Below are 24,950 nucleotides of genomic sequence, written 5' to 3' on the forward strand. Positions count from 1 at the left end.
ATCTGAGGATTTGTGACTGATGAATGGACTTCTTTCACATATATAAATAATGCATGAGAAAAAGGATGATAATTATTATTTAATATGTAAATTATATTTACAAAAGGAACAGAAAGCTTTGCATTCCACCATGAGAAAGGCTTAGTCATGTGACAGGTGCATAGCAATTTCCCCCAAATCCAAAGAAATTTTCAATCTTAGTCTATTGACCTTTTTCTTGGAGGCGGAGGGGGGGGACAGAGTTGGCCACATTAAAGCACACATTTAGTATAAATCCTTCTATTAAATCCAATTTTTAATATCCATGTAGATTTAATTTATGTCATTGTATATATGAATACTGCCCTAGAATAACCTACAAGTACATTTAATTTAGAGACCGGTAGGACAGTAACTTTAGACACATTGTCAATATATCTACACTCGGAACTGACAGTTTTTTTCCAATAACTAACCCCTGTTCACATGTTCAGTTGTCATCGGTTTCTAAGAGTTATGGAAGTAAAAAATAATCTGGATCCACTACAACAGGGGCAAAAACGGATGCAAAATGGAAACCATCTGTTATGATCCGTTTTCCACAGACTTCAATGTTAAAAATCGATCCAATTGCTATTTGTTTTGTTGGCCGGACAAAAATGTTGTGCAGACTATGTTTTTTTTATAACCCAACTAAAAACAGATTGCAGAAGGAAAGGAAGATATTTTACGAAACTTCCATTCCCATTCAAATGAATTGGACCAATACTGGAACATTTTACTTCCATTTGATCCGTGATTCCAAAATGGATCCAATTAACATAAATAACTAATGGATATGTGATCAAAGTCTAAAACCCACCATCATTAGTCATTGTGATGTCCCCATAGTTTTAGACTATAGACAAAAGTTAAAGAAGACAATTTTGCCATAATGGAGGATTGTCAGTTGACACTTAGTGGCAAACTAACGTTTTAGCTGACCAAGAACAGAGTAGTTCTCTAAAAAGAAGTAAACAGTTTTTTACATTTTCATCCAATTAATGACCTTCACAAAGAGAAACTTTACCCTTAGATCACCTATCAGAGACTGCTAACTCAGTAAATCAGTTCTGCTTTGCACTGATGAAGGGTAAAACCCCCAACATGTGTCTGCAAATGGAAGTTCTGAATTGGCTGATTGGAGTTATTCCCCTTTTTGAAAAACTTAATCCTAAGGCAGTTTGTTATTAAAAAAAAGTGCTTTACTCCTCATCCAGGGGTCCAGCACTGAGTCTCTGATGCTGCTTCCCTTGTCGCAAATCGGCTGTGACATTGATGTCACTTCGACAATGTGGCAGCCATTCAGTAAGTTCAATACCTACTGGCTGCCGCACTGTCGAGGTAATGACAGTGCCGCCGCCAATACAGGACACAAGGAGGAGTGTCAGAGGCTCTGCGATGAAGCCATGGAAAATGATTAAACAAGGTTGGTTTTCTTATAACAAACTGCGGCAGGAGACATAGATTTTCAGAAAGACATCAACCTCAATTAATCAATCAATATTGACTTTTAGGATTGCTACTTTCAATTGGTGGCACCAAAATACCGGCACTTTTCAATCACTAGTCAATAGGACTCTACCGATATATGAACGTCCATCAATTACACTGTTTATCTGCCAATGAACAATCCGTCTAAAATGGACATCATCTCCAGTAATACATCATACCAAAATTAAATATGCATGGCTACTTTCATCCAAAATGCTAGTTGTAGCCATCGTTTACCAAATGAAAGTTCGTTCAACCATCAACAAACTGAGTTTAATAGCAAAGTAAATAATGGTATATGCCAGAGAAGATCCACTGAAGGTCATCAATGACTCAATGGTGGGGCTCAGAAAAGTATGACTACCACTGGATAAATTGTAGTGGCCTCATTTAGCTTTTTTTCCTGAAACTAAGAGTTTTTGACCAATTAAGAGGAGGTAAAGTGTCAGCAGTGCCTTTGTTTGAGTGGAATCCCTTTTGTGCTAGATTCACCAATACTCAAAGAGGTAAACACATTAGCAAAACGATGGTGTACTGATCGTGACATCTGCAGAAAGATGAAAGTACTAACGGTGAATGAATGAGTCGTAAAGACAACAACAAAAATATCTTTGGATAAAATCAAGTTGTAGGAAGCTAATGACATTGTCTAAGACTGATGAAAATATAGAAGTATAAAAAAGGGCAGAAGAAGGTATGACCTAAAAAACATAGAAAGAGTAGCGAAAGTTGTGATGGAGGTGATCACGAAATAATCATGAGATGGGAGTTTCACGCTTTTAATACAGGGCCAAAGAGTCTATCTATTTTAAGCCTTATCATCCAGGAATTTCTAGACATGCCAAGGTCTGAGGTTAACACTTGTCTGGGTCATAGGTCTCTGCCCTCCCTGTTCATGTCTGGCTCTATGGAAGGGTTCCATTGAGTGACAAGAAAAGTAATTAGGAGAAATAGAATTTATATATTAATATGTTACATATTATAAGGAGAGAATATATTCAGTGAGGGGAGGTATACATTATATTGATGTAGTTGAAGGAGTTATAGGAAGAGTTATATCGAATAATATGAGATATAAGGAAAGAATATATGGAGTAATAAGAAAGGATAAAGAAAGAGTATATGAAGTCATAGGAGGAGATTATAGGAGAGGATGCATGGATAGTAATAGGAAGAGATATAGGGAGGCTATAAGGAGTAATAGGAGGAGATATAGGGAGGATATATGGGGTAATAGGAGGAGATATAGGGAGGATATATGAAGTAATAGGAGGATATATAGGGAGGATATATGGAGTAAGAGGAGGAGATATAGGGGAGGATATATGGAGTAATAGGAGGAGATATAGGGAGGATATATGGAGTAATAGGAGGAGATATAGGGGAGGATATATGGAGTAATAGGGGGAGATATAGGAGGATATATGGAGTAATAGGAGGAGATATAGGGAGGATATATGGAGTAATAGGAGGAGATATAGGGAGGATATATGGAGTAATAGGAGGAGATATAGGGGAGGATATATGGAGTAATAGGAGGAGATATAGGGAGGATATATGAAGTAATAGGAGGATATATAGGGAGGATATATGGGGTAATAGGAGGAGATATAGGGAGGATAAATGGAGTAATAGGAGGAAATATAGGGAGGATATATGGAGTAATAGGAGATATAGGGGAGGATATATGGAGTAATAGGAGGAGATATGGAGTAATAGGAGGAGATATAGGGAGGATATATGGGGTAATAGGAGGAGATATAGGGAGGATAAATGGAGTAATAGGAGGATATATAGGGAGGATATATGGAGTAAGAGGAGGAGATATAGGGAGGATATATGGAGTAATAGGAGGAGATATAGGGAGGATATATGGGGTAATAGGAGGAGATATAGGGAGGATATATGGAGTAATAGGAAGAGATATAGGGGGATATATGGGGTAATAGGAGGAGATATAGGCAGGATATATGGAGTAATAGGAGGAGATATAGGGAGGATATATGGAGTAATAGGAGGATATATATGGAGGATATATGGAGTAATAGGAGGAGATATAGGGAGGATATATGGAGTAACAGGAGGAGATATAGGGAGGATATATGGAGTAATAGGAGGAGATATAGGGAGGATATATGGAGTAATAGGAGGCGATATAGGAGGATATATGGAGTAAGAGGCGGAGATATAGGGAGGATATATGGAGTAATAGGAGGAGATATAGGGAGGATATATGGAGTAATAGGAGGAGATATAGGGAGGATCTATGGAGTAATAGGAGGAGATATAGGGAGGATATATGGAGCAATAGGAGGAGATATAGGGAGGATATATGGTGTAATAGGAGGAGATATAGGGGGATATGGAGTAATAAGGGGAGATATAGGAAAGGCTATATGGAGTAATGGGAGATATAGGGAGGATATATGGAGTAATAGGAGGAGAAAAAGGGAGGATATATGGAGTAATAGGAGGAGATATAGGGAGGATATATGGAGTAATAGGAGGAGATAAAGGGAGGATATATGGAGTAATAGGAGGAGATATAGGGGCGATATATGGAGTAATAGGGCGAGATATAGGGAGGATATATAGAGTAATAGGATGAGATATAGGGATGATATATTGAGTAACAGGAAGAGATATAGGGAGTAATAGGAGGAGATGTAGTGATATGTTATATGGAGGAACATGAGGAGTTATAATAAGAGGTATGAGATAATATAAAGGATTTTAAATAGATTATAGGAAGAATTATGGGGAGTGGATATAAGGAGTAATTGGAAGAGTTATAGGTGGCAAAAATTATATGGAAGGAGTTATTGGTAGGATTGTAGAAACTACCAAGAGAAAAGATAAACAACTTTTTATAACTAAAAAGCAAACAATACATTTAGCCTTGGTCAGTTATCCCCTCAAACTAAATTCCAGCTGTGAATAAGTGTTTCCCAACCAAAAATATTCCAGTCACAACAAAAGTAGTTTCATTTAGATATTTCTGGCAGTTACAGGGTGTGACAAACAGACGTGACAGATAAAAAGAAACAGACAATTTAGTAGTAACAAAAGTAATAAATCAAATGAGGACATAGGGAGAAATGAAGCCTTGTCCCAGGGGCTTCAGGCCTTCTGTACTAGGCATGTTTGCCACAATGCTGTCTTGCTTCCTTTTATTTATTTTTTTTTTTTTACATTTTCTTTTGTTTTTAGATTAAATAGTTTTCAAGTTTTATATAAATGCTGTATTTGCCATAATTTCATACATGTCTCTTTCCTGTCTCTTTTCTGCGTTTGGCTGTCTCTTCGTATTTTACACATTTTTTTTTTTGCACTTGGTTTTCAAAGCTTTCTCCAAACTTTTACTTTCAGAGTCATACAAAGACAAAGAGGCATTCGAGGAAAGAGACATCCAGGAGGAGTATACGGAAGGAAAAAGATTTTTCAGTAAAGAAAGTGAGACCCAGCATGAGACATCTTGTCTGAAATCAACTTGCAAAATAAAAAAAAATTCACAGGCCTCCAAAATAGAAGGGATATTAGAAGAAATTAGTCGACCCAACTATAAAAGGTGTATTTTGTGGAAAAAAAAAACAACACAAAGAATTCATCTTGGACTGGAAACACTTCCACAAAAAATGAAACAGTCATAGACTGTAGCAAGAGAAAGAGAAAACAAGAGACATCCCAGTTTTGTGAGGAGCAGAAGAGATGTACTCGCCGTACTGTCTGACTCAGGTAACCTTCGATTCTCAACAATTCTATATGGCCCCCGACCTTGTAACATTATCTTAGATTAAACATAAAGTTTCCAAAATTCTTCTTGTGCGATTTTCTCTATAAGAAATAGTTATGGGTTGGTTGCTTTGGCTCCAACACATCTCCGCTTGGAACAAAAACTCAGAATTCCCCATTCACAACGCTATTCTCCCATTTGTCTCACCGCTCTATTCTTACAGCTGTAGTGTTCTTTTTGTGGGTAGGCACTTTGGGATTTCTTAAAATATAAAAAAATTGCCATATTTAGTGTTGGGAAGGATTTTTTTTTCCTTCTTAAATGGGGAAATTGGCAAATGACTTATCGTGAATGAATACTGCAGGATAAAAGATCGAACTTGCTAAACTTTGTTAACTATGTTTGTATGTTAAGTCAACAACTCAACAAAAAGGTATTTATTGCTCCCTCACCAGCTTAAATGCTCTGTGTTAAGTGCATACTTTGTGGATACTAATGTATCTTAAGATATATCTCTATCTTTTATTGTCTCTCTTTAAACTTGTCCAAAATATGTAATCTAATATTACTCATAAGTTATTTTTTTATATGAGTTGGTTAGCAATAATTTAAGTCTGTGAGCAGAGAAAAAGATTCATAAATCGATTCATATATGATAGATTTACAGATAGAAAAGAGCTGGAATGGTCCTGTTATATATAAATATTATACAATAGTATATATATATATATATAAACTTATTTATTGCAACCAAAAGTAGCAGCGTACCTTAAATCAAGTATTAATTAAGGCATCTCATATTCTCACTTAAATGTAAGAGTTCTGTCGTTTTCGGATTACATCAATTGTGGACCTGGTTGAGGTCTGAAGAGTTTTTGCACCCTGTACTGCTACGGTGCTGCTTCTAATCTTTATGTATGTGTGTGTGTGTGTGTATATATATATATATAATTTTATTTTATTTTTTTTCTATACAATAAATGATACATCATATCCACATAGAACAAAAAATCACATGTCTATTCATATGTAGATTTCTTTTTCTTGGACTATGTTGATTACTATTAGCTTTGTACATGAGATTGATGTAGTTTCCTACTTTGTGTTACTTTTGTTGTAATTAGTTGCCTGATAAATTAGAGAGTAATGTTTGGGGAATACTAGATGGTTATTCAGAATTGTACTGTTGGAAAATAATGTCAAATACCAAGAAAATCATAGTGTTTAATCTATAGAATAATTAGAGACTTATCTATAAAATAGTGATAATCTATGTGGAAAGAGATATTGCATGATCAAATCATGATGTTCTGACAATTCAGTACATGACGGCTTTAGGAATCTCTTCTGCGATACGGGAGGTCAGTAGTGAAGTAGTTGTATATAATAGGTTCAGATGAGCATTTGTCTTTGCTCAGAAATATATTTCTTAATAGTCTGTTAGCCTCAATGTAAAAGAATGCAAAAAAACCCAAAAGCTTTTCAGTTTGAAAAACGAAAAAAAAAAAAAAGAACAAAACAAAGGGTTTGTCTATGATTCTGCATCTCATTAAAGTCAGTGGAGAATAATGACTGGAAGAAATATATTAGTTGTTCATCCCATTCGACAGATAAAAACATACAGGTTTGTGAATCAAAAAGAAGATAAATGAACACAGCCTTAAAAGAAAGGGATGACATAGAGCTCCCATTCACATATTTCATTGATACTTAAATTGAATTAGACTAATAAACTAGCAAAAGAATGTGGTAAATCTATACCTCACTGATAGAAAAATTACATTTATTACCACTATTACATCATTTACTAGCAGGTAAATATTTCAGCATTATTCCTATTACTCCATATATCCTCCCTATATCTCCTCCTATTACTCCATATATCCTCCCTATATATCCTCCTATTACTCCATATATCCTTCCCTATATCTCATCCTATTACTCCATATATCCTTCCTATATCTCCTCCTATTACTCCATATCTCCTCCCTATATCTCCTCCTATTACTTCATATATCCTCCCTATATCTCCTCCTATTACTCCATATATCCTCCCCTATATCTCATCCTATTACTCCATATATCCATCCTATATCTCCTCCTATTACTCCATATATCCTCCCTATATCTCCTCCTATTACTCCATATATCCTCCCTATATCTCCTCCTATTACTCCATATATCCTCCCCTATATCTCATCCTATTACTCCATATATCCTCCTCTATCTCCTCCTATTACTCCATATATCCTCCCTATATCTCCTCCTATTACTCCATATATTCCCCCTATATCTCCTCCTATTACTCCATATATCCTCCCTATATCTCCTCCTATTACTCCATATATCCTCTCTATATCTCCTCCTATTACTCCATATATCCTCCCTATATCTCCCCCTATTACTCCATATATCCTCCCTATATCTCCCCCTATTACTCCATATATCCTCCCTATATCTCCTCCTAATACTCCATATATCCTCCCTATATCTCCTCCTATTACTCCATACATCCTCCTATATCTCCTCTTATTACTCCATATATCTTCCCTATATCTCCCCCTATTACTCCATATATTCTCCCTATATCTCCCCCTATTACTCCATATATCCTCCCTATATCTCCCCCTATTACTCCATATATCCTCCCTATATCTCCTCCTACTACTCCATATATCCCCCTATATCTCCTCCTATTACTCCATATATCATCCCAATATCTCCTCCTATTACTCCATATATCCTCCCTATATCTCCTCCTATTACTCCATATATCCCCCTATATCTCCTCCTATTACTCCATATATCCTCCCTATATTTCCTCCTATTACTCCATATATCCCCCTATATCTCCTCCTATTACTCCATATATCCTCCCTATATCTCCTCCTATTACTCCATATATCCTCCCTATATCTCCCCCTATTACCCCATATATCCCCCTATATCTCCTCCTATTACTCCATATATCCTCCCTATATCTCCTCCTATTACTCCATATATCCTCCTATTACTCCATATATCCTCTCCTATATCTCCTCCTATTACTCCATATATCCTCCCTATATCTCCTCCTATTACTCCATATATCCTCCCTATATCTCTTATTACTCCATATATCCTCCCTATATCTCCTCCCTATTACTCCATATATCCTACCTATATCTCCCCCTATTACTCCATATATCCTCCCCTATATCTCCCCCTATTACTCCATATATCCTCCCTATATCTCCCCCTATTACTCCATATATCCTCCCTATATCTCCCCCTATTACTCCATATATCCTCCCTATATCTCCTCCTACTACTCCATATATCCTCCCTATACCTCCTCCTATTACTAAGGATGACCACTGGAAAACTATACAACAAATTTGATGTATTAGAGTCCAGTCTCTGGCATGAAATCCAATATATCCTATTACTCCATATATCCTCTCCTATATCTCCTCCTATTACTCCATATATCCTCCCTATATCTCCTCCTATTACTCCATATATCCTCCCTATATCTCCTATTACTCCATATATCCTCCCTATATCTCCTCCCTATTACTCCATATATCCTCCCTATATCTCCCCCTATTACTCCATATATCCTCCCCTATATCTCCCCCTATTACTCCATATATCCTCCTATATCTCCTCCCTATTACTCCATATATCCTCCCTATATCTCCCCCTATTACTCCATATATCCTCCCTATATCTCCTCCTATTACTCCATATACCCCCCCTATATCTCCTCCTATTACTCCATATATCCTCCTATATCTCCTCCTATTACTCCATATATCCTCCCTATATCTCCCCCTATTACTCCATATATCCTCCCTATATCTTCCCCTATTACTCCATATATCCTCTCCTATATCTCCTCCTATTACTCCATATATGCTCCCTATATCTCCTCCTATTACTCCATATATCCTTCCTACATCTCCTCCTATTACTCTATATATCCTCCCTATATCTCCTCCTATTACTCCATATATCCTCCCTATATCTCCTGCTATTACTCCATATATCCTCCCCTATATCTCCTCCTATTACTCCATATATCCTCCTATATCTCCTCCTATTACTCCATATATCCTCCCTATATCTTCCCCTATTATTCCATATATCCTCCCTATATCTCCCCCTATTACTCCGTATATCCTACCTATATCTCCTCCTATTACTCCATATATCTCCTCCTATTACTCCATATATCCTCCCTATATCTCCTCCTATTACTCCATATATCCTCCCTATATCTCCTCCTATTACTCCATATATCCTCTCTATATCTCCTCCTATTACTCCATATATCCTCCCTATATCTCCCCCTATTACTCGGTATATCCTCTCCTATATCTCCTCCTATTACTCCATATATCCTCCCTATATCTCATCCTATTACTCCATATATCCTCCCTATATCTCCTCCTATTACTCCATATATCCTCCCTATATCTCCTCCTATTACTCCATATATCCTCCCCTATATCTCCTCCTATTACTCCATATATCCTCCCTATATCTCCTCCTATTACTCCATATATCCTCCCCTATATCTCCTCCTATTACTCCATATATCCTCCTTATATCTCCTCCTATTACTCCATATATCCTCCTATATCTCCTCCTATTACTCCATATATCCTCCCTATATCTCCCCCTATTACTCCATATTTCCTCCCTATATCTCCCCCTATTACTCCATATAACCCCCCTATATCTCCTCCTATTACTCCATATATCCTCCCTATATCTCTTCCTATTACTCTGTATATCCTCTCCTATATCTCCTCCTATTACTCCATATATCCTCCCTATATCTCATCCTATTACTCCATATCTCCTCCCTATATCTCCTCCTATTACTCCATATATCCTCCCTATATCTCCCCCTATTACTCGGTATATCCTCTCCTATATCTCCTCCTATTACTCCATATATCCTCCCTATATCTCATCCTATTACTCCATATATCCTCCCTATATCTCCTCCTATTACTCCATATATCCTCCCTATATCTCCTCCTATTACTCCATATATCCTCCCCTATATCTCCTCCTATTACTCCATATATCCTCCCTATATCTCCTCCTATTACTCCATATATCCTCCCCTATATCTCCTCCTATTACTCCATATATCCTCCTTATATCTCCTCCTATTACTCCATATATCCTCCTATATCTCCTCCTATTACTCCATATATCCTCCCTATATCTCCCCCTATTACTCCATATTTCCTCCCTATATCTCCCCCTATTACTCCATATAACCTCCCTATATCTCCCCGAATTACTCCATATATCCTCCCTATATCTCCCCCTATTACTCCATATATCCTCCCTATATCTCCTCCTATTACTCCATATATCCTCCCTATATCTCCTCCTATTACTCCATATAACCTCCCTATATCTCCTCCTATTACTCCATATATCCTCCCTATATCTCCTCCTATTACTCCATATATCCTCCCTATACCTCCTCCTATTACTAAGGATGACCACTGGAAAACTATACAACAAATTTGATGTATTAGAGTCCAGTCTCTGGCATGAAATCCAATATATGGAAGTCAGCACAAGGACCATAGAATGGCAGACCATTCGGTAAAGATGCATACAAGAAAAAAGAGAACAACCCGAACATAAAGTCCAAGGGGGCAGTATATAAAGGAAAATAAATAAAGTTGCTAATGAATAAAATACCTTTATTAAACACTAGGTAGAAAGTGGTACTACATACAAGGAAAAGTATGTGCGCAGCACAGATCATATACTCAATATATTAAAACATATTGTTATTACATATTGTTATTCCACAGGAAGACAAACTTACATTGAACAATATATCATATCTCATAGATGTCCTACTACCCCATTATCATCCAAGCCTGATAGCCCATATATACATGGGTAAAATATATAGAAAAATAAGAAAAAACCTAGGACCAGTATGCCAATACCAAAAGGAGGGAGGAACCTCAGCTATCACTCAGCAAGATGCTGGGGGGTGGGTGTAAGAATGACCCAGGTGTAACTCTCCCATCAGCACAAGCATATAGCCCGATAGTGGCATATACATAAATCCAATAGTGGTAATGGTCCATATAAGCGTCACCAATTATGACCATCTATTCTGTAAATCATATCATACCAAATATGCCTGTGCCGAGGCAAACATACCTAGGGTAGGGAAGGAAGGAGGCAAGTAACTACCAAATAATAGCTCTGAATGTACGGTTACATACCTGTGTAATGATCACCCACTGCGCAACGCATACCCCGACTCGCGTTTCGGACCACCGTCCTTCGTCAGGGGGTAGCGTCCATAGAGTACAGGTAGTTTAAAAAGCATGGTGTGGCAAATAAGATGGCACGGGGACAGGGGAGGGCCATGATACTACATCCGGACCGGCACATAGCCGGAAGTCTGCGGTTTATTCACCGGAAGAGTGCGTTCCAGATAGGCTGAAGGGGTGTGTCTATGGTGTCTAAGCAACCCCATATTGAGCTGATGTAGTTAGTACGCACGTGTAGTCCCTACCAAAGATACATTGCTGATGCAGCTAAATCAATATGTTTTAATATATTGAGTATATGATCTGTGCTGCGCACTTACTTTTCCTTTTCCTTGTATGTAGTACCACTTTCTAACTAGTGTTTAATAAAAGGTATTTTATTCATTACCAACTTTATTTATTTTCCTTTATATACTGTCCCCTTGGACCTTATGTTTGGGTTGTTCTTTTTTTTTCTTGCTCCTCTTATTACTCCATTTATCCTCCCTCTATCTCCTCCTATTACTCTATATATCCTCCCTATATCTCCTCCTATTATTCCATATATCCTCCCCATATCTCCTCCTATTACTCCATATATCCTCTCCTATTACTCCATATATCCTCCCTATATCTCCTCCTATTACTCTATATATCCTCCCTATATCTCCTCCTATTATTCCATATATCCCCCCTATATCTCTTTATTTATTTTACTCACTTATATAGTGCAATTAATTCCACAGCACTTCACAGACAATATTATCACTGTCCCCATTGGGGCTTCCCTATCAGTATGTCTTTGGAGTGTGGGAGGAAACTGGAGAACCCGGAGGAAACCCACGTAAACATGAGGAGAACATACAAACTCACTGCAGATGTTGTCCTTGGTGGGATTTGAACCCAGGACCCCAGCGCTGCAAGGCTGCAGTGCTAACCACTGAGCCACCCTGCTATCTCCTCATATTACTTTATATATCTTCCCTACATCTCTCCCTATTACTCCATATATCCCCCCTATATCTCCTCCTATTAATACATATATCCTCCCTATATCTCCTCATATTACTTTATATATCTTCCCTACATCTCTCCCTATTACTCCATATATCCTCCCTATATCTCCTCCTATTAATACATATATCCTCCCTATATCTCCTCCTATTACTCCATATATCCTCCCCTATATCTCCTCCTATTACTCCATATATCATCCCTTTATCTCCCCTATTACTCCATATATCCTCCCTATATCTCCTCCTATTACTCCATATATCATCCCTATATCTCCCCTATTAATTCATATATCATCCCTATATCTCCCCTATTACTCCATATATCCTCCTATATCTCCTCCTATTACTACATATATCCCCCTATATCTCCTCCTATTACTCCATATATCCTCTCCTATATCTCCTCCTTTTACTCCATATATCCCCCCTATATCTCCTCCTATTACTCCATATATCATCCCTATATCTCCCCTATTACTCCATATATCCTCCTATATCTCCTCCTATTACTCCATATATCCTCCCTATATCTCCTCCTATTACTCCATATATCCTCCCTATATCTCCTCCTATTACTCCATATATCATCCCTATATCTCCTCCTATTACTCCATATTTCCTCCCCTATATCTCCTCCTAATACTCCATATATTTTCCTATATCTCCTCTTATTACTCCATATATCCTCCCTATATCCCCCCTATACAGTGCAGTGTGATTATTATCAGTGTATATAGATATATCATTATACAGTGCAGTGTGATTATTATCAGTATATATAGATATATCATTATACAGTGCAGTGTGATTACTATCAGTGTATATAGATATATCATTATACAGTGCAGTGTGATTATTATCAGTGTATATAGATATATCATTATACTGTGCAGTGTGATTATTATCAGTATATAGATATATCATTATACAGTGCAGTGTGATTATTATCAGTATATATAGATATATCATTATACAGTGCAGTGTGATTATTATCAGTATATAGATATATCATTATACAGTGCAGTGTGATTATTATCAGTATATATAGATATATCATTATACTGTGCAGTGTGATTATTATCAGTATATAGATATATCATTATACAATGCAGTGTGATTATTATCAGTATATATAGATATATCATTATACAGTGCAGAGTGATTATTATCAGTATATAGATATATATCATTATACAGTGCAGTGTGATTATTATCAGTATATATAGATATATCATTATACTGTGCAGTGTGATTATTATCAGTATATAGATATATCATTATACAGTGCAGTGTGATTATTATCAGTATATAGATATATCATTATACAGTGCAGTGTGATTATTATCAGTATATATAGATATATCATTATACAGTGCAGTGTGATTATTATCAGTATATATAGATATATCATTATACAGTGCAGTGTGATTATTATCAGTGTATATAGATATATCATTATACAGAGCAGTGTGATTATTATCAGTATATATAGATATAACATTATACAGTGCAGTGTGATTATTATCAGTATATATAGATATATCATTATACAGTGCAGTGTGATTATTATCAGTGTATATAGATATATCATTATACAGTGCAGTGTGATTACTATCAGTATATATAGATATAACATTATACAGTGCAGTGTGATTATTATCAGTATATATAGATATATCATTATACAGTGCAGTGTGATTATTATCAGTGTATATAGATATATCATTATACAGTGCAGTGTGATTATTATCAGTATATATAGATATATCATTATACAGTGCAGTGTGATTATTATCAGTATATATATATATATATATCATTATACAGTGCAGTGTGATTATTATCAGTATATATAGATATATCATTATACAGAGCAGTGTGATTATTATCAGTATATATAGATATATCATTATACAGTGCAGTGTGATTATTATCAGTATATATAGATATATCATTATACAGTGCAGTGTGATTATTATCAGTATATATAGATATATCATTATACAGAGCAGTTAGATTATTATCAGTATATAGATATATCATTATACAGTGCAGTGTGATTATTATCAGTATATATAGATATATCATTATACAGTGCAGTGTGATTATTATCAGTATATAGAGATATCATTATACAGTGCAGTGTGATTATTATCAGTATATATAGATATATCATTAAACAGTGCAGTGTGATTATTATCAGTATATATAGATATATCATTATACAGTGCAGTGTGATTTTTATCAGTGTATATAGATATATCATTATACAGTGCAGTGTGATTATTATCAGTATATATAGATATATCATTATACAGTGCAGTGTGATTATTATCAGTGTATATAGATATATCATTATACAGTGCAGTGTGATTATTATCAGTATATATAGATATATCATTATACAGAGCAGTGTGATTATTATCAGTATATATAGATATATCATTATACAGTGCAGTGTGATTATTATCAGTATATATAGATATATCATTATACAGTGCAGTGTGATTATTATCAGTATATATAGATATATCATTATACAGTGCAGTGTGATTATTATCAGTATATATAGATATATCATTATACAGAGCAGTTAGATTATTATCAGTATATAGATAAATCATTACACAGTGCAGTGTGATTTTTATCAGTATATATATAGATATAGCATTATACAGTGCAGTGTGATTATTATCAGTGTATATACATATATCATTATACAGTGCAGTGTGATTATTATCAGTATATATAGATATATCATTATACAGTGCAGTGTGATTATTATCAGTGTATATAGATATATCATTATACAGTGCAGTGTGATTATTATCAGTATATATAGATATATCATTATACAGTGCAGTGTGATTATTATCAGTATATATAGATATATCATTATACAGTGCAGTGTGATTATTATCAGTATATATAGATATATCATTATACAGTGCAGTGTGATTATTATCAGTGTATATAGATATATCATTATACAGTACAGTGTGATTATTATCAGTATATATAGATATATCATTATACAGTGCAGTGTGATTATTATCAGTATACAGATATATCATTATACAGTACAGTGTGATTATTATCAGTATATATAGATATATCATTATACAGTGCAGTGTGATTATTATCAGTGTATATAGATATATCATTATACAGTGCAGTGTGATTATTATCAGTATATATAGATATATCATTATACAGTGCAGTGTGATTATTATCAGTATATATAGATATATCATTATACAGTGCAGTGTGATTATTATCAGTATATATAGATATATCATTATACAGTGCAGTGTGATTATTATCAGTGTATATAGATATATAATTATACAGTGCAGTGTGATTATTATCAGTGTATATAGATATATCATTATACAGTACAGTGTGATTATTATCAGTATATATAGATATATCATTATACAGTGCAGTGTGATTATTATCAGTATATATAGATATATCATTATACAGTGCAGTGTGATTATTATCAGTATATAAAGATATATCATTATACAGAGCTGTGTGATTATTATCAGTATATATAGATATATCATTATACAGTGCAGTGTGATTATTATCAGTATATATAGATATATCATTATACAGTGCAGTGTGATTATTATAAGTATGTATAGATATATCATTATACAGTGCAGTGTGATTATCAGTATATATAGATATATCATTATACAGTGCAGTGTGATTATTATCAGTATATATAGATATATCATTATACAGTGCAGTGTGATTATTATCAGTGTATATAGATATATCATTATACAGTGCAGTGTGATTATTATCAGTATATATAGATATATCATTATACAGTGCAGTGTGATTATTATCAGTGTATATAGATATATCATTATACAGTGCAGTGTGATTATTATCAGTATATATAGATATATCATTATACAGTGCAGTGTGATTATTATCATTATATAGATATATCATTATACAGTGCAGTGTGATTATTATCAGTATATATAGATATATCATTATACAGTGCAGTGAGATTATTATCATTATATAGATATATCATTATACAGTGCAGTGTGATTATTATCAGTATATATAGATATATCATTATACGGTGCAGTGTGATTATTATCAGTATATATAGATATATCATTATACAGTGCAGTGTGATTATTATCAGTATATAGATATATCATTATACAGTGCAGTGTGATTATTATCAGTATATATAGATATATCATTATACAGTGCAGTGTGATTATTATCAGTATATATAGATATATCATTATACAGTGCAGTGTGATTATTATCAGTATATATAGATATATCATTATACAGTGCAGTGTGATTATTATCAGTATATAGATATATCATTATACAGTGCAGTGTGATTATTATCAGTATATATAGATATATCATTATACAGAGCAGTGTGATTATTATCAGTATATATAGATATATCATTATACAGTGCAGTGTGATTATCATCAGTGTATATAGATATATCATTATACGGTGCAGTGTGATTATTATCAGTATATAGATATATTATTATACAGTGCAGTGTGATTATTATCAGTATATAGATATATCATTATATAGTGCAGTGTGATTATTATCAGTATATAGATATATCATTATACAGTGCAGTGTGATTATTATCAGTATATATAGATATATCATTATACAGTGCAGTGTGATTATTATCAGTGTATATAGATATATCATTATACAGTACAGTGTGATTATTATCAGTATATATAGATATATCATTATACAGTGCAGTGTGATTATTATCAGTATATAGATATATCATTATACGGTGCAGTGTGATTATTATCAGTATATATAGATATATCATTATACAGTGCAGTGTGATTATTATCAGTATATAGATATATCATTATACAGTGCAGTGTGATTATTATCAGTATATAGATATATCATTATACAGTGGAGTGTGATTATTATCAGTATATAGATATATCATTATACAGTGCAGTGTGATTATTATCAGTATATAAATTATAGTAGATTCTAGATTGTGTATTATAAGTATTAGTAGAAAATGTCTTTGAATCTATATTAAGCGTGTGTAGAGAGTCAATACTACTCTTTTATTGGACAGGATCAGGGAGTTTTATGCGTTGGAATGTAACTTTTAATCCAACATTATACATATGGAAAAAGTAGTAAAAATCCATGTACAATTCTCCTCCCATCTCTGTCCTCCTCCTCTCTCTGTTCATTCTGCTTTTCTCCCCTATCTTGTGCTCTTTCCCTGTCTCTTCCCCCTTTCTCTCCACCCCCAACACTTTCCTTGTTTCTTTCTTTCCCCACGTTCCACTCCCCCTGTCTCAGTCTGTGTATGTTTGGACGGGGTCCTGGCTCTAGAGCTGACCTTGTGTTACCTCATCATGTGATCCGGAGTTACGTTGGGTTTATATGGCAATAATGAGCAGTCGGGGCAAACAGAACGACAGCGCCAGATTATTTAACTCCCCAGGCGCCAAAGCAGTTCACTACACAATATAGCAACACACGTGTAATATAAAGTTTTATAAAAGGCGTCCGAGACTCTGAATGAGGAGAGCAACATTAGTTTGTAACACAGAGAGCATATGATTCCTGTTACTCTGTACATAGAGCAACATTAGACAGTCATTCATCGACTATTTTTCTCCATGGCCCAATGTAATTTTTAGAATCAATACCACATGAAATTCAGCAGTTCATATGTGATGTCTACTCACGTATCACCATTAATTATCTTGCTGGGATAGTGTTTTATGCTTTAATCTCTTAAAAATGGACATTTTGAAGTAGGGATGGGGACTTGCTACCAATACCAATGACTTTAGTGATTGTAATTGGAATCTAGAGGTCACATTACTGCGTCATATAATGGCGAGTGATGATGTTGCCATAGTTAACACATCTATACCTTTACAACTTCTAGACATAGCAATATGACCACAGTCCAAAGCTTTAGAGATGTATACGTTTTTGTTCAAGAGGTTATTGGGAGATTACATTTTAGTAAATATGGACAGGGAGATGACCTTGCCCTCATGGGTAAGGATGAGCAGATCCGTGGAAGTTCAGGTTCTGGTACACGACCCAAACTTTAGTCCAAAGTTAGGTTTGGGTATCAGAACACTACCTGAACTTGAAACAGAACCAGATTAAAAACAATGGAGACCCGTGCTTTGGATCTGGAAAAAATCTCTCCCTCTTTCCCCTGGAACTCCAAACATTGCAATGGACTTCCGGGAGAAGTCTATGTTTGGCGTTTAACTCCGGACCCCAACTGTCCGGTACGAACCCCGAACTTTTAAGCTCGGGTTCGTTCATCTCTACTCACGGGTTTACAATCTACAGAGTAATGGGAAGGAGACAGTAAGTTGAGAAGGTTGCAGCAGCTCCGATGGTAGTGAGGTAGCAGCAGGGTCATTACAGGCTGTAGGTTTCAAATGTTGGAGACAATCAGAAATGATAAAGCACTGATGTCCAGAGGATGGGAGATGATCAGAAAAAGTCTTTGAGATGATTGTGTGGCATGTATAAGTGTGGAGAAAATAAGAAGGACTTGTGAGGACCGGAAGTTATGTATTGGATGGTATCGGGAGATTTGTATGGAGGAGACAGATTATGGTCGGTCTAGTAAATCATTGTTAGTAATTTAAATTGGTTTTGCTGGGGAATTAAAACCTTGTGAAGGGATTCACAGAGATAGATGAATAGTGAGGGGAAAGGAGGATTAATCGGGTAACAAATTTCAGTATAAAGGTGTAAGAATCTCAGTTGGGAGTTCAGAGAAAGATATTGTAATAGTTGAGGCGGGAGATGATGAGGGCATGCACAAATATTTTTTTAGCTTTGGGGTTGAGGAACGGATAAATTTGAAAAATATTTTTGAGTTTGAGGAGGCAGAAGGTGGTAAGGGCTTGGACGTGTGATTTGAAGAACAGGGCATAGTCAAGGGTTACAGTGAATTTGTGATACAGAGGAAAGCTTGATGTCATTTATTGTCATAGATAATTTGGGTAAGGGGGTTTAGTGAGATGGAGGAAAGATTATGAGTTTAGAATGCGTGGTGAGAAGGAGGATATGGCTGATAGACAGAGAGATCAAATTGAATGTCATCAGCATATAGGTGGTACTGGAAGCCATGGGAATTTATGAGTTGTCCTAGGTCAAAGACATAATAGATGGAGAAAAGTAGCCATCCGAAGACAAAGCCTTGATGGTGACCAACAGAGCGAGGGCAGGATAAGGAGGAAAAATGGCAGCCACTAATGTGCTGTTAGTGAGGTTTGAGGAGATCCAGGAGAGGGCAATATCTTTGATGCCAAGAAAAAAGTGTATCAGATGTAGGAGAGATTGGTCAACTGTGTCGAATTAACTAGACAGGTCTTAATTTTGTACATTGAATATATAACCTATGAGTTTCCCATATAAGTTTCACAGGTTTTTTATAAGTGGTCAAATACAATGACTTTCTTTTAGCGGAAACTGCTTTAGAAAATGCTCCTTTTCGGAATTTTGGAAGAGTTTTTCACTTCCTGAATGTTTTTTAAACAGGTTTTTTAAGCTTATTTTTAGCTTTTTTATTGAACAGTGCCTAGTTTGGAGTGGATTGGGTCAGGAGACACTTCCAAGGAGCGACATGCACTCTCTTTTTTTTTTCTCCACCAAACAATTTTCAAAGTCTGAAGTGAAACAAAAATAATGCTTAAAATACTTAACAAATGAACTTCAAAGGCTTTATAATAGAAATTAACTAAATTTATTTCTAAAGTCATTATAAAGTGTTTCTTTTAAGTGGACCCACTCCAAGAAAACCTCAAAAAATTGTGTACATACTCCTTAATGGGCAGCACGGTGGCTCAGTGGTTAGCACTGTTGCTCTGGTGCTGGGGTCCCAAGTTCAAATCCTCAAATTACACCAAGGACATTTACAAGGAGTTTGTATGTTCTCCCCATGTTTGCGTGAGTTTCCTCCAGGTTCTCCGGTTTCCTCCTACACTCCAAAGACATACTGATAGGGAATCTAGATTGTGAGACCCAATGAGGACAATGATGATGATGTCGGTAAAGTGCTGAAGAATATGATGGCGCTGTATAAGTAAAATAAATAAATGTATAGATTTTGAGATTGCTTAAAAGAATCTGCCCTACCTTTTATTTACAAGCACCCAAGAAATAATTCAAAGTAATTGTATTAATATGTGCAGAGGAGTACATAGAAACCATGGGGCCCCATAGCAAAAGTCCTAATTGTGCTCCCCCTCTTCCCTCCTCTCTCAGCCCTGGTCCTCTCCCTTCAAAATAAATATTCGGTGGAGTAGGTGAGGTCAAGGCGCTTAGGTGCAGTCACAGAAGGGCATTTTTTAAAGACCGGGACAGATAAATATATTGTGGCACAAAGTAATTATATCCCAACTGAAGTGCCCTAGTGTTCTCACCTACTATGATTCCCCTTTCACAGCCCCCATACAGTAGGATGCCCTCAAAAATGCCCCACCACACACAGAGTATGATACCCCTAGTGAATTTTACCAAATTTCTTCCAATGCACCCCCTCTTGCACACTGTGATGACCCCCAACAAAATATAATACTCTGAAACCAACACAGTATAATGCAACCACTGAACCTGCAACACAGATTAATGTCCCCACAGTGTCCCAATCATTATGTCGCTATAGTGACCATAACACAGCATGATGTCTCCACAGTGACCCAAACATGGTATAATGCCCTCACTTCCCTCCAACACAGTATGATGTCCCTAAGGTGCCCCCCAAACAGTATGATGTCCCTAAGGTGCCCCCCAAACAGTATGATGTCCCTATAGTTCCCACACACACAGTATAATGTCCCTATAGTTCCAGCACACACAGTAAGATGTCCCTATTAGTGTTGAGCGAGTATGTTCTATTAACCCTTTCGCCGAGTATGCTCGGGCCGAGCTCCGAGTATTTACAGCTGCTCGGTGATAAAGTTAAATCGCTCCCGTGTGCATGATTTGCAACTGTTTGACTACTTAATTACATGTGAGGAATGTCTATTTCTTACACATTCCTCACATGTAATAAAGCTGTCAAACAGTTGCAAATCATGCACACGGAGCGATTAAACCTTATCACCGAGCAGCTGTAAATACTTGGAGCTCGGCCCGAGCATACTCGGACAGAACATACTCGCTCAACCCTAGTCCCCATATATCCAACACACACAGTATGATGGCCCCCACAGCCCATCATCATAGTATGATGCCCGACATCATCCCCCCCCCCAGTATGATGGCCCACATACTTTCCCCACACAGTATGATGCCCATAACAGTCCCCCACACACAGTATGATGGCTTCCAGTTCCACAATTGAATTCAACCATCCTGAAAAAGACATTATGTGCACATACCCTTATATGTTTCCGTGGAAGATTAGCCACGGCAGAACATTTCTAATTCTTCAGCTTCGATGAGCTAAGTGTGCCTCTTTATTATGCAGTTGGGAGAAATATTGTGGCTTTTGAATGAACAAGCTAATATATGTATTCAGATTTTACAGAGGTTTGAGTCAAATGAGGGTTTTAGGATGCCTGAATGCCCCTTTAGGCATTATTATAAAAGTCAGAGAATAGTTTGGGATGCTCCCATAATGATTTTGAATAGGGCCTGGGAAGTTCAGGGCACATTTTTTTTACTTTGAAGTCAGTACTATGACCATTCTTAAGGTAATATTATTACCTCATGTTAGCTTTTATCTTCATATTTCTTGTCAAAAAGAAAAAATTATCCTATTTGAGCAATACTCTACTTTAGCAAAATATACAAACCGAAAATCAACCATAAAAGGCTTAATACACTCTGAAAATTACTTGAGCTAATACCCAACTTGCCTATTAGACTATATACATTTAAGGTGCATTTGATTAGAAATGATGAATAGCTGAAAATCAATAAATGTATGCAAGAATTCATCACCATAAAACATGGATTTTTACATTATATATCATGAATACCATTGTGGTATTTAACTTTTAATGTTGTTCATGACTTTATCCTTGAGGCTTCAAGGTAAAACCACTAAATTTATCTTATATCTGAGATTAGCTATAGGTTGTAATTAAACCATTTTTTATTTTTATCCAAAAACTTCAGACTAATCATCAAAAAAATATAGTTATGCCCAAAAAGTCAAGTTATATGACAACCCTACCCCTGTTCTTCCTTATTAAGACCTATATAAAACAAAGGTTAAATTACAGAGTAGAGCTCTCTGTATCCTACATGCCAAGTCATTCTTTTTTCAGGAAAAATCAATGAGAATAAAGTTGGATTTTCACTAGTTGCTAGCCAACAATTTACTGGGAGTTATCATTGTCAATCCCAATCCTTGGTCAAACAAATTTATTAATTCTATGTAAGAAGCAGGAAAAAGTAACAATTGTCATGGCTAGAGATGAACGAACCCAAACTGTAAAGTACCTAGTGCCTGGTGTTGAACTCTGATCACGAACTTCTCCTGGAAGATTTACAGTTCGGGAGGAAAGAGAAAGAGAGAGAGAGTTCAAGGGGTTCGGGTTCAAGTTCAGGTACAGTGTTCAAGTTCGGGTACAGTTCTGGCAAACAGTCAATCTCTGCATGTGTCACAGCTGTCTAACAGCCGTGACACTTGCAGCCGCGGGGACAGTAAAAGAAATGCCGAGCATGCCAAAATACTCGGCGAGCACCCGAGCGTGCTCACTGAAAGGGTTAATGAAAGCTACTCGCTCAACACTAGTGGCAACATTTAGAATAGCAAAGGTACTGCACAAGATTTCTTGACCACAGCTGGGCGGCCTTTGAGACTGAGAGATCAGCTTCCGAGCTATGATTGATAGCGCATAGAAGGGAGGGGATTCTGAAGAAACGCCCAGTTGAACTGCAAGCTGAGATTTCACATACTGCACTCCAAAAGCAATTCATGTAAATATCTCTGCCGTGGAGTGACGCAGATCAAAATGGAAAAGGGCAGCAGAATCAGAACAGCTCAGGAATTTTTAAAAGGTATTTAACTCAAAATTTGTTGAGCAAGTGACAGATCCTCTTTAATTTAGGCAACTACTGTATAAAGTCTTTTAGGTACATGTACATCTAAAGCTATGTTCAGACATGTTGGGTTTTTCTGCGTTTTTTGCTGCAGATTTTTATGAAAATTTTCAGCTGCATTTTGCAGTACCAGCAAAGTCGATGAGAAACCAGAATTCTCTATTCACACATCTTGCTTTTGTTTTGTTGCGTATTGTGTGCCTTGGTTGGGTTTTTGGAAAATAGAGCATGTCACTTCTTTCAGCGTTTTTTCAGCGTTTTTCCCCCATTGGAAGTAATTTATTTTTGTGATTTTACCATCTTGTCTTGGTCACTGAGATGGTTGTTTGTATTAGGGGAGTTTAGTTAAATTACTAATGTGCACATTGTAAACATTAGCTGAGCTATGTGTGAGATTGAACAAAACCTGTAGCCCAGTGAGGTGTGAAATTCAACAATGCAGGTGCAACTGAATGGCAGATCCCATAGTAAATAGTGTCATACAAATTAAATGCATTGCAAGTGTCTAAACTATTCCTGAACAAACCAGAATGAGATTTTTTTTTTCACTGAACTTTATGTACATGCATAAAGAGACAAAAGGACAGTGAAAAAAACGCTGAAAAAATGCACAAAAAACGCAGCTAAAAATGCAAAACCTGTGTTTTTGACGCAGCTGATTTCCTGCCAGAGTTGGGTTTGCTGCAGATTTATGACACTGAAAAAACCCAACATGTGTGAATATAGTGACGCGCCCCCTGGGCCAGTGCTGTTTGGGGATTACCCGGAGCCGGATCTGATGGGGGTTGTAGTCTCCGAGTGGCGGCGACCCGGTCCGTGCCCAGGGTGTCAAACTCAGTGTGTGGCAGTCTTTACAGATGTTATTAGTTGTTCTTAGTGTCGACTACGCCACCCGTTGATTTGCGGTCAAAAGGCCGCCGCTGCAGCAGGGTCCACTGAGGCTGGTGGTATATGTGCAGCTGTGGTAGTATAACCCCCAACGGGAGGGGTATAGCCTCAGGGGGTCAGGTGTAGAGGATGGTGGTAGTGGTGGTGCAGTGTGGATGGTAAGAAGACTCAGAGTCGGGCTGTGCAGTTCAGGGTTTTTACTTACTGCTGTTCTGTTGGTCACTCTGGCCTTGAGTGACCGCCCGAGCCGTGCTGCGTCCACCAGGTCCTGGACTCGGCCAACCCCCAAGCAATTCTGGAGCGTGGTCCTGAGCTCCCTTTCTGACTGTCCTCTCTACTGGCCGTTCCCACCAGGGGTCCACTTATGTCCGGCTCCCTCGGGTCTCCTGTTGGGTGAACCTTCTTTGGCTTCCCTGACCC

General features: G+C 36.4%; 1 protein-coding gene across 5 annotated transcripts in view; it reads left to right on the forward strand.

Annotated features, from left to right (window-relative positions):
• NFIX (nuclear factor I X) overlaps positions 1-24,950 on the forward strand; it is a 209,478-nt gene that overhangs the window by 17,875 nt on the left and 166,653 nt on the right. For all 5 annotated transcript variants that reach the window (XM_073654248.1, XM_073654247.1, XM_073654250.1 and 2 more), the window contains one exon: positions 4,882-5,247. In XM_073654248.1, coding sequence (XP_073510349.1) covers positions 5,221-5,247 — 27 coding nt within the window. In that variant the 5' untranslated portion in view covers positions 4,882-5,220. The remainder of the gene's footprint in view (positions 1-4,881; positions 5,248-24,950) is intronic.

This window comes from Phyllobates terribilis, unplaced genomic scaffold, assembly GCF_046119375.1.
Source record: "Phyllobates terribilis strain yellow unplaced genomic scaffold, ASM4611937v1 Scaffold_11__3_contigs__length_659146591, whole genome shotgun sequence".
Taxonomy (NCBI): domain Eukaryota; kingdom Metazoa; phylum Chordata; class Amphibia; order Anura; family Dendrobatidae; genus Phyllobates; species Phyllobates terribilis.